This window comes from Harpia harpyja, chromosome 2 (assembly GCF_026419915.1).
Source record: "Harpia harpyja isolate bHarHar1 chromosome 2, bHarHar1 primary haplotype, whole genome shotgun sequence".
Taxonomy (NCBI): Eukaryota; Metazoa; Chordata; class Aves; order Accipitriformes; family Accipitridae; genus Harpia; species Harpia harpyja.
The window spans coordinates 76,925,592-76,937,905 of NC_068941.1; the positions used below are offsets into that span (position 1 = coordinate 76,925,592).

A 12,314-nucleotide genomic window follows, 5' to 3' on the forward strand; every position below is an offset into this window, starting at 1 on the left:
TAATAATTAAGGTGATATGCATCCTTTCTGTGCCCCACCCTAACTTCCTTTGGGACAGGATTTATAGCATGTTTTTGAGCTGTTACTGGCTGTTTCTTTTTCAAGCTAAACCAGTGCTGGGTTAGATAGCTACAGTTTAATATAAACTCTAGTTTTCCTGATGAAACTTGCAGCACAGAGTGCATTTATAACTCTGAACTTAATGATAGTGGAAGAGTTAGACTCTTATCTGCAAGTACTACTTAGGCACTTTTATTATCTTAATATTAAATACGGGATAAGCTTTACGTGTTGCACTTCACAGGCATGTTTTTGTGGAAATCTCTAGACAGAAGATAAAATAAAAATCCAGCTTCGAGTTCATCATAATGAAAGTCACGGAAGAGGCTTTTTCAAATACAGTAACTAATCCTATATTTGTCTTTTCTGTGTCATGTCTGTCTCCACCTACCCATTTATTTGTTCAACATGGTGGGAGGGGTGGAGTTGAGCAGCGAACATAGGTTACTCGTACTAGTATCCTCTCAAAGTAAAAGCACTTAATTTTCTTTGTAATTCAGATGCTACTCCCTTTCAGATTCAATTACAGTAAGGCCTTCTTGCTAAAGCAGTGAAGTGATGTATGCCTGAAGCTTCAAGTAAGTACAGTGCTGTGCAATGTGACAAAGATCAGTTCAGACATCAGTACGCTTCATGGTATATGGAGAATTTGTTCACATGTGGAAGAAGATCTAATGTCAAAGAAGACATTCTTTCCTCCCCACTCCCACCCCAGTGATTTAGCTGGTGGAAAGACCTGTGGATGAAAGCTTGTTCCATACTACTCTTCATCAAACATGTAAATTACTCTTGTCAGTTAATAACATGGAGCTGGGGGAAATGCTTGACATCCTGCATTAAGTAGCGAGCTTACTGGATAAAGCTAATGAAAATACAAAGTGCAGGTTTTTTCTTCTGGATGCCATCCAGCTTTTTCTTCTCTCCTACCTGAACTAACACTGGAGCATTACAGTTTGTGAACTCTGTGCGAAGGCTCGCAGAAGTTGCTATCTATGCTCAGTATTAATATTGGAGAACCTGAACGGTGACAGACTTTTTCTGGGTCAAGATTCTAGTTATCTTTTTCATGGGAATCCTTTACGCTATTATTTACAGCATGCCTGTTAGAGCCAGGGACCTTTTTCTAAATGCAGTGCTAGTGCTGTCATTACTTGATTTTATTCATATTTTACAGAGATGTTAAAGGTGTTCAATAGCAGCTGTTTCCTTCTCAGAATGTTCCTTAGCACCTTGCAGCCTAGAGACTTTCTTGCTCAGTGGTGAGATCTTTATATTTGATAGTGCTTTCTGGGCTTTTTCTTCTACCCTTGGTTTGTCCAGTTGCTTTTTAAACTCGTATAAATATTTGGCATTGGCCAAATACTTTTAACCTGTTGATGCCCTTTAGTTTTTGGATTTGGTAAGACATCGAGTAGTCTCTCTCTGTTTACCTTCTCTATTTTGCAAATTCTTCATATGTCTAGTATCATTCTCCTCAGTTTCTTCCCCAGCTTAAAAAGCCCTGATAATAGTGTCTTACTAGCACTGAGCTGGTTTTTTCATAAAACAGTATGTTACAACTCCAAGGTTTTGTTCTGAGTGGTAATAGTTCATAGCTTATCAGTGTGTACAATGATAAGACGTCTTCCTGGTTTGCATTTACTGCATTTCATCTGGCCTTTTATCACTTAATCAGTCATTAAATCCTTTTGCAGGTTTTTTGGGGGGGGGGTTGTTTGGGGTTTTTTTGCAGTAATTGCTTCTGAGGTGTTTTTTTGGCTTGAAAAACACAGAATCATCAACAGACTTTGTCACCTCCATGTTAGGGCCCCCCCCCCCTTTTTTTTTCATTCACACATAAATGCATTGAATAATATAGGGCTTATTGTATATTCCTGTGTGTCTAAGCTGATAATCTTTCCCCTGGGAGAATGAGAGTAGTGTATTTCTATTTTTCGTTTTTCATTCCTTAATCTCTTACTTATCATGTAACAGCCTACATTCTAATTTGTTTAGAGGATTTCTGTGAGAAGCCTTACTCGCTGCCTTTGGAGATAGGCGGATCCAGCTCATATTTCTGTCCTCGAACCTTTTGGCTCCTTCAGGGACATCTTATGTCAAGGCTTTTTACACAAGCTCTTCTGATTTTACGCAGTATCTTTTTTGCCTCTTCCATAGGCTTAAGATTTTTTTTTTTTCTTTTACATATTTACCCTGTATGGATATCAGATTTAATGGTGTCTGTTACAGATCTCTCTGGTATCATCCTTGCTGCTTTCCATTTCTCAGTTTTAGGTGAGAGGCTACACGCTGCTATGTATAGTTCAATAGAACTCTTGGATAAACAATTAAGAGAAACTACAGTTATAAACACAATTGAAAGAAACCATAGCTGCTTTGTTTGAGACTCCAGCACAGCAGCTTCTCAATGCTATTATCTGGCAGAGGAAAAAAAACCCAAAAAACAAACCAACAATCAAACATCTTCTAGTAGATCTTTTACTACAGCTTTGTCTTTTTCAAATATTCAATTGCCCTTGAATTGTCCATAGGCCCTATAGTTTACCTGCTAAGCTTGCTGCACCTTGTGAGCTGGAAAAAGCATAAAAAGGTAGTAACAGGTTCTGCATTGAGTTCTTCTCCAGATCTTTTTCTGTTGGTCTATCATGGTATATGTTTTAAATTCATTGCTTTTTCTATTTTTCTTTGTTTTGGCATGACCTTAGCTTTACAATGATGCATTCTTATTTGCAAGAACTTTCCTTCTCTTCTTTTTCTTGGTCTGGCTTTGCTTTTAAATGTGACTCTGGCAAATTTTTTTTTTCTGACACTCCTGTCTGGGTACTAAATCTAACTTGCTGCTACAGGAGTGGCTCACTGTCGTGGTTTAACCCCAGCCGGCAACTAAGGACCACGCAGCCGCTCGCTCACTCCCCCCACTGGGATGGGGGAGAGAATCAGAAGGGTAAAAGTGAGAAAACTCGTGGGCTGAGATAAAGACAGTTTAATAGGTAAAGCAAAAGCTGTGCCCACAAGCAAAGCAAATCAAGGAATTCATTCATCACTTCCCATGGGCAGGCAGGTGTCCAGCCATCTCCAGGAAAGCAGGGCTCCGTCACGTGTAACGGTGACTTGGGAAGACAAACGCCATCGCTCTGAATGTCCCCCCCTTCCTTCTTCTTCCCCCACTTTTATATGCTGAGCATGACGTCCTATGGTCTGGAATATCCCTTTGGTCAGTTGGGGTCAGCTGTCCTGGCTGTGTCCCCTCCCAACTCCTTGTGCCCCCCCCAGCCTGCTCCATGGTGGGGAGGTGTGAGAAGCAGAAAAGGCCTGGACTCTGTGTAAGCACTGCTCAGCAGTAATGAAAACATCTCTGGATTATCAACGCTGTTTTCAGCACAAACCCAAAACATAGCCCCATGCTAGCTACTATGAAGAAAATGAACTCTATCCCAGCCAAAACCAGCACACTCACTTACCGCTTAAACTAGGTTCTGCACATTGCTCAATTAGAAGCAAAAATTGTTTTCTGTCTTTTCGTTTCTCTGACTAGTTACCTCATGAAGTTATTTATTAAATGTATCTAAAAATCTTATCATGATATCATTCTTGAATGTGATACTTTCTGGGAGGTAGTTGAGGTCATTATTGCTGTTTTCTGGCCTTTTTGCTGCTCTGCTCTTTCTCAGTGTGTCTTGGTTGTGTTTATTCAAACAAAACAGCAAGGAAACTGCACTTAAAAACCTGTATTTAAAAACCCCTTGAATTTGGAAGATTGTTTGCGAGATTGATTACTTATCATTGCTTGGCGTGCTTTGCTGGGCCGCCTTGATAGCAATTTTCATCTGCAGCAACTGGCAAATCTGCTCATGAAATGGTAAAAATGTGTATGTACTTTTTTAGGTGCATATTCAGTGAGCTTGGAAGTGTGTTGCACTGGCCGGGACTGAACGTAGCAGATATATTGTGCATATGCTTAACTCTTCCTGACTGTTTTCAGTCACTTCAGGAACACTTGCTGGACTAATAAAATGGAAAGGCCAATCCAGAAATCTTGCTTTGTATCTTGTCATCTCAGATCCTTATTGTCCCCAACCCATGGGTTTTTTCCTCCTCCTGCACATCCCTGTTACTTTTTTTTCTGAGCCCAAATTAATGCTTGTAGTCGTGATTGTATAAAGTGTGTATGCCATACAGGTTTCCTTCGTACACTTAGTGTGGGTGTTGCTTAATGCATTAATCTCTTTTTCAGTAGAGTTTCCCTGCAGCTTTAATACTCACTTGTAAAATATGTAATTTCTTTTAAACTTGCATATTTAAAATGAATACTTTGTCTTCATTATTGCTTCCTGTCCGAGAAACTGCTTTCAGTTGTCCTTTTACCCTGTTCTCACTGGGTTTCCACCATTCAAAGCACTTGGAAGTGCCCAGCTTGTGTTTGTGTAAAAAGTGATTTATTGTGTATAACGTAACTGTCTTGGGGCTGGCCCCTAATAACTGCATGAACAAATAAGATCTTAAGCTCAAAAGGCTAAGAGATTGTTATCCTTTAAAATACCAATTTTTCACTGTGGTATTCATTGTTCATGGTCTTTCTCCTCTTGTTTTATCTGGAATTCAGGTGCTGTAGCTGTGACCTAAGAAGAAAGAGCTGTATGTACCTGGCCAGGGGGTGATAATAGCAGGCAAGGTGCTAAAACTCCCTTGGTCTGGGTAAATCCGCTCTGCTGAGAGCTTTAATGTGTTTGTGTTGGTAGGAAAGTAAATCAACAAACACTTTTATTATTCAGCATGCACTCTATTGATTCTTTCTGCATGAAATAACTTTAATAGGGGTTTTTTTTTGTTGGGGTTTGGTTTTTTGTTTTTTTTTTGAAGGAAGGCAGTGATTCCTAGTGGTTAGAAGAGCACTTAGAAAATTGAGGTTGTTTTATGTGATGGGGGTGTGTGTATGATCCACTCTGTATGTATATATACAACTAAAAATCTTGCCTTGCATGAAAGTATTATTATTTATGTGTCTTTGTGTTTTACAATTCATGAATGGAAGTGTCATACACAGTGTCATTTAAAATGCTATTTTTTTGAAACAATGTTTGTCTAAAGTGTGTGTAAAACATTTTGCTAAATATGTCATCAGACACTTCGCAACAAGTCAACCTAACTACAATGATGCACACATACTGTGTTTCAGTTGTATATGTTAATGCTATTTAGAAAGGTTGGGAATCTTTTTCATCCATCATTGATTTGTGCTAGAATACTGGGAAGAAAATCTTACGACAACCACAGTGTACTCTGGTTGTCTGTTAAATCTTTTGCATTGTAAAGATTTCTTATCTAGATTGTTTAAGTCTATTCTTCAAAACTTTCTATGAATGTTGAAGAGTTTGTTGTGTTTTAATCTTTGATGTAGTCCAAAGATGAGTCTTAATGTGTATGTTTAATCAAAGATGGCATCTCCCTTTTGTGACTTAAAAATTTTAAGCACTTACAATCTTGCAATCTCACTTGGACTAATCCACTACTATGGATTAACTGCCTTCTTGTCAATTTAATTGCTAAATTTCAGAGGTAAGGGACAATAGTTGCATCCTAGCATAGTATTGCGTAGTATTCTTTAAAAAACTGAAATGTTTCTTTTTGCCACGTTTCCTATTTCTGGTCAAAACCTAACAGAAACAGTAAAAATGCCTGCTTATGCTGAAATAAATGCTAAACTTCTGTTAAAGCCTAGAGCAACAAAGCTGGAATCTCACTTTATGTAGTCAGTGTGCCAAGTAATGTGTAAAGTTTCAAAAAGTAAATAGTAGTCTTTAGTGTTCATCAGCCTGTTTACAATCTACCTATATAAACAGCTGTGTTTAGGCTTCTATATGCTGAGTATTTTTCCTGGAGTTGTAAAACATACTTTTTACTAGTAAACAGAAATGATTCTAGTAATGTTTTGACAGCACCTTTGAAGTCTATCAGTTAATAATATGCACTTTCAGCTTAGTCTTCTAAATGCTGTGTATGACTGTGAAATGCATACAGGTCTTTATCAATTTCATTGTATGGAGTCATTTTTAGTAAGTGCTTTAATAAAATAGGTTTTAAGTGACAGTTTTAACCTGTTAAATGAAAAGCCTGAATATCAAAATGGATATTTCTGTAGCCCTTCAGAGGTTTAAATGCTTCTGTAGTATGAGGACATAAACACAGCAGACTCAGAAGTACATCTGCTTCATCCTTTGGAGATCACAATTTTTTTTTCTACTTTTTTTTTTTTTTGGAGTGGAACTGAGAAAGTTAAAGGATACCATATAATTTTATGTCTTAAGCTTAAGACTTAATCACATAGAATAATAAAAATAAAACATTAAAATTTTATTAATAAAGTCATTGTTCAAATATCCACTGAATAATTTCTGTTGAGTGACCTGCCTCTGTGAAGGTAAAATTAACTAAATTGGGAACCGAACCACAGAGCAGCCTGATGATGAACTAAGGTTTACACAAGGTCTTGGTGGCAGAGTAGGAACTGCAGCCAAATATTAAGTACTAACCACACTTCCACATCCCTGTCCTGTCTTAATTTGTTTCCTATAGGAATGCTATGTGCCACCTAAAACTTCTGTGCTTTCACTTGCCTGCTTTCATTTGAATGGCTGTGGTGCTTGTGAACCTTGAATAACTGATAGACTTCATTGGCTTCTATAAATGCACCTGACACACAACAGCTAGTGAAGTCTATTTTAATTGTCATAAAAGATACATGAAGTATTGTAAGATGAATGTTCCTCTCTTCTGGAAATTTTTATATTCAAGACAGAGTAAAATTTGACATTAAAAAGACATGAGTTTTTAGCAAAGCTGGAAAATAAAAGCTTCTACTGACAGCATTTCCATTGCGGTACTCTTATGTGGGAGGAATACACATCAAGACATTTTCTGACTAAAAACATGCTTAAGAACAAGGGTGATAAGTTATAGATCACCACTTTTTATGGTATTTTTGTGGTGGGTGCATTTACTCCTGTGTAGTATGTGTTCTAATGTTGAGCTGAATTGAAGGAAAGCGCGTGTTGTCCATCCGTGTTCCAAAACGCATTTTGACTGTTTTGGACCTTTTACCTTCAGAAACTGACCTAAATACTTTATGAGAAAGTAAATTGATATGGTAGTCATGAAACTTGAGTTGTTCATGCTTTATCTTTTTACTTATCCTCTTGCTTATCCTTTAAGCAAAGGAAAAATATTGCTAGTTATGGGAACACTATGATACTAAGCTATTTTAAATTTGATCTCCAAAACACTCCACAACCTGCTGTTCCGCCCTTGCCCTACAACTACAGAACCAACCCACAGACATAAGTTTAATTAACTATCTTATATTTATAGGTCACATGTGAGAGTACATAGAAGTGATAACTGGGCGGGAGGGATTGGGCAGTAGGTTGAAAATAACAGCAGAAAGTGTTTCTTTCCTCTAGCAGTCAGCTCTTTTAAAGCAAATATTTCAACAAGTTTGCTGCAGTACCAGCACGTTTTATGTTCTTTTCTCAGTGAAGGTGGTAGTTGGACCATAAGGCTGCACATTTTTAATTTTTCTGTTGTTTTTTTTTTTTACCGTCTTCATGAAGAACATTATTTACATGTTAATCTGCAGTGCAATTAGAATACAGTAACTGTATCCTGGTGTTGAAGAAACAAAATGGGAATGCTTTACAGCTTTCTATTGTAATAAGCGTTCTTATCTAACAAACATTCATCCAAGCAAGAAGAGGTGTAAGGGGTCAGAGCCATGCTGTGCTCCTACGTGTGGCAAGTGGAGCGGGAGAGAAAGGAAGCCACTTTGCTTGTATAACTGCCAGAGAACTGCCTTTCCTATGAGGGCTTGTATCAGTTTAGCAAACGGCTTTCTGTAGTTTGCTTTGTGTGTGTGTGTAAATTCCACTTGATTAGCAAGCACTAACTTCTGAATGGTGCCTCCTGTATTGGTTTATCCAGAATATCACCAAAATGTTTGTTGTGTTCTCTTCTCAACGTGTAGAATAACTGAACAGAAAAAAAATGCATTGCCAAGACAGTTACAGCTGAAATTTTGATGTAAAAGAAGTTAATGAATATGAAAGCACAGGAAGAAACAGAAAAGTAGTGCCTTGCCCAGTTTCTTTCATTTGGGTGGGGTAGATGGATGAATATTATGTTTCTTTCAAACAATATGCTCTTTCCTGTAACTTCTTGTTTATTGTTAGCAGAGAGCCCCTGAATGATGTCTGCTGGTGTGAGTGGTTCCATCTGGGAAACAGTCTTCTGACTTGTTTAGAGTTCAATCCTGTTGGTTATATATCAGGGCAAGGAGATGAAGTGGTTAATTTTGCTGGCATGTTTGCCTATTTTACAATAATATTTTTACAGCTTTCTGAAAAGACCAAGTACTAAATGAAAATTATTTTTCATTATTCACCCTGTTTAGCCAGACAACATGTTATAATCTAGCATTACTATTTTTCCAAGCGGAGCTTGGCAGACAAAACTATGGCATGGTGAAGGAGAAAACTTACTTCATGGTTTGCTCTTGTTAAAATACATCCATTTTAGTGAAAGCGTTGGCTTGTAGCCTGTTCTTGTTTGGAAATAGTCCCAGTACCAGGGATGTTAAAGAATGTAAGTAGCCCTGTTCTTTGGGAGATTATTTGGAATGGGGTTTATTTCTTCCTTCCTCCCACCTTTTGAAAAAGCTCTGATACTGAATTGCACCTCAGCTACTGGGGCTGCTTACCAGCTTCTCGTGTTATTGCTGCCCAAATTAGGTAGAGACTGAAATCTGTAACTGTGAGTGGATGCCAGAAAGCTTCTCTCAGTTGGTTTCCTATGTTTGGAAACTCTGCTTCCTAACCATACTTTGTCATGCTGTCTGTGCCCTCTGTATGTAGCTACGGAGTGTCACAGTGCGTTTGGTGATCTTGCAGGGTAATGCAGTGCAGGGTAATACAGTACAGGGCAAGCTTTGGGGCTTACTGTTGAGTTTGGATCTTCCTTTCTAACTACAATTTTAGGTTGGCTGTTATTGGTAAAGCTGTTATTCTGAATCAGTGGTCTGTTGTCCTTTCTTACATTTACCCAACTTAAAGCGTACAAGTTGTATTGATTTTTCTCTTTAAAGTTCTCCCAAACTAATCTATGAGAAGTCATCTCAAAAAAAGTAGCAGTTCTGACATATGTCAGCTTTTCCGTTAAACATACTCTTCATTTATCAAGTAGCATGCAGCATGATGTTGTTTACAAACACTGGATGTCAGATAAAGCTCTCAAGATTTTTTTTCTTTATTGTTGACTGGTGGAGCAATACGATGCTTTTGAAAAAAAAAATTGTGTAAGTCTGTATGTGTACAGTAGATAGGAGAAAAAATTAGATGCGAGTGTGGAGCTAGACACAAAATAGCGAGGTTTATAAGGTGCAGTCATTGTTAGTTTCTGTGTGCTCCAGAGACTGAGGAGCTGAGCTTTCAAATATACTGGACACGTTTTAAAGGCTGGTTAATTTTTCAAAGCTCTTGAAAAGGCTGCACTACTAAATAAAGAGGCTGCCAGGGGAAAGACTGAAGTGCAAGCAAGAATAAGAATAGTAATAATACAAAAGCTGATCCATACTGCGTGTTCCACATGTACTTATATTTATCGTAATGAATATTCTGCTATTGAGAAATGAATTCTGTGGAAGTAAATGAGAAACTGTAAATTGTATGTGTCATCCTGTGGCAGGTACCAAATAACAAGTAATGGTAAATATGCTGAAGTACAACACTGAGATGGAGTGTAAATGTTGTAATGAGTTCATTTCCACTGTTCTTGCAAAACACTTGTGTTGGATTTTTTAGATACGATCCTTTAATTCTTCAACCACGTATAGCAGTGATTTATAAAATACTTTCAAATATTGCTAGTAAACAGTTTTCTTTATCAAATTAATTTATAGAGGGCATGAAGGAAGAACCTGAAGTGCTCTTTGAGGAGCTGCTTGAGAGGGCCAAAGCTGGAGAGCCAAAAGCACAAACAGAGGTAATCTTATATACTCTTTGTCCACTCTTGTTTGCTCTTAATTCCAAAACCAGCACTGCCTGCTGTAGAACTATTATCTCTTCTTTAGTTGAGCTGCATCTGTTTTGATCTTAAACTGTTCAAAGAAAGGTGATGCCAGATGGTTTCTCCGCCTTAAGAAATGCTGCTTGCTTGGGAGTGTTACCGATTTCAGGTCCAACTCTTGAGTAAGCCTTTAGGATGCATATGAAAACAGGGAGGGTAGGCTGAGAGCATGGAGAAGGTACAGAACTACTTTTGCTTTTTTTTCTACAAACATGTGCCACAGGGTTACTTGTGGAGGTGTGCAGATAGAGACTATTAAATGCTGTTGGTTCAGCACTGCACTATGTACAAAGATACCAGGAATCTTAGGCTGGACTCTGTGGAAGAAACTGCCGTTGAGGTGCTTTAGCAGGAACAGAGGTTGGTTGATGTTTTGTTCTTATACCATTCCTCTGTTGAATTAGCACATTTTAGAAAAGAAACCCCTCCTCTTTTATTGAAATTAGCTATGTTTAGTTGTGTAATGGCAGATATAATTGAATTAATAATGGCAGTCCTGTCCCTGTATGTGGTAGCACTTTAGGTGTCCCTTAGGTTTTAGAAAAATTGTACTAGTTTTCCGCTGCATTCCATTGGCTGGTGTAATGGTCTAGTATAAACAGCTTAAAATTGTTTAGAAGGGGCTTAATTTGTGTTTAACTTGGCTAGTGTTTAACTTGAGCATTCTTTTCCACCTTCAGTTTTGATAGCAGAAGGGAGTGGTTATGGTCTCCTATGTGCTCGTTGGCGGTTTGGGTTTTTCCGCAAGGATCACCACTCTTTTTGCAAATAAAAATAAAAGGTGGGGATGGGAAAGAAATCCTTTTAAAGCTGGTTAAAAAAATAATGGCAATGCCAGGCTCACTCCCCACTCCACCTCAACTTGTTTGAGGGGCAGGCTGTCCTTGGAGTTGTAACCCGAGACAGTAACAAATTCCTCACCTTTGGAACAGCTGATGGCTTTGTGGAGGATGAAGTTTTAGCTTTGAGAATTGCTGCTGTAAAATCCACGTTTTGGCTCTACTCCTCCACACAAAAGAAAGCAAACCCTATAAATATTCTTTCAGGATATAACTTCCAGTTGAGTAAGAAATACCTTATGTAATCTAAGCCTATGATGTGTGCATATGTATGTATATAAATAATAATTTTTTTATCCTTCTCTATTCATTCCACCTTCACTCCCTTCCTTTAGCTCTTTAACTGTGTACACTTTCTATTCCCACACAATAATAGGATTCTTGTGGTAAAGAGATCCAGCATACAATTTTGATTCAGTATGCACTCAGGATGAATTGACTGCCTGAAAAGGAACCCCAAATACAGTCATTTCTTTTCTATGCAATCAAATTTCTTCTGACTTGTGGAGAGGGAATTAACTTCTAGTTTTTAAAACCCTAAAAAAATATATTTCTTCTCTATTGTTGAATACACCCCTTTAGAATCAGTTAGACAAATCTGGGTTTATTTCTTACATTTGTAGGAGTACGAATGAGAAGCTGAGATGGCACTGTTGTGCTGTTTGCTAATAATTATGAAGTCAAACACAAGAAATCACTTGGTTCACTGGCTTGTTGTTATTACTACGAGTTTATTCAAAAATAACCCTGCAATGACTACGGAAATAAATGCACTCTGAGTGGCTGTCAACCTGTATTACCGTACCTTTATGTAGTTTCTTTATTGAGAAATAACTGTACGGCAATTATGCAAATGAGACACCCACAGCTGGAATTCTGTAATGGAGAAAAGGCAACTCTGTCTTTAACCAGAGGATCCCTGCAAGGGCACTGCTTGAGATAACTGCCTCGGTTAGCAAAGCCTACAAGTGAGAGCAACCTTTGGAGAAGTACACTATGAAGATTGGTGTTAAGCATAGCAACTACGACTTCATTTCACAGTTTTAGTTCGTGGGAAAGACAGAATCCCTGACTGCTTAAATGACAAATCAGAGATTAACACCTTTTCCCATCAGTTCTGCCTCCTGTGATTGCTGCAGGCCAGAACTTTGCAGACATCTTTAGGTAGGAGCTTTGCTGTGACAGTGAAAGGTGCCTGTAACACAGGGCTTGTTCAGAGAAAGCTGGTAGACCTTCCAGTAGTATTTTGTGGAAAACGTGGATGTTATGGGACTTGGAGGTGGTTTGGTTTATTTTTTTTGC

General features: G+C 38.1%; 1 protein-coding gene across 5 annotated transcripts in view; it reads left to right on the forward strand.

Annotated features, from left to right (window-relative positions):
* WFS1 (wolframin ER transmembrane glycoprotein) overlaps positions 1-12,314 on the forward strand; it is a 36,571-nt gene that overhangs the window by 11,929 nt on the left and 12,328 nt on the right. For all 5 annotated transcript variants that reach the window (XM_052780522.1, XM_052780519.1, XM_052780520.1 and 2 more), the window contains exon 3: positions 10,007-10,089. In XM_052780522.1, the coding sequence (XP_052636482.1) occupies positions 10,007-10,089 (83 nt within the window). The remainder of the gene's footprint in view (positions 1-10,006; positions 10,090-12,314) is intronic.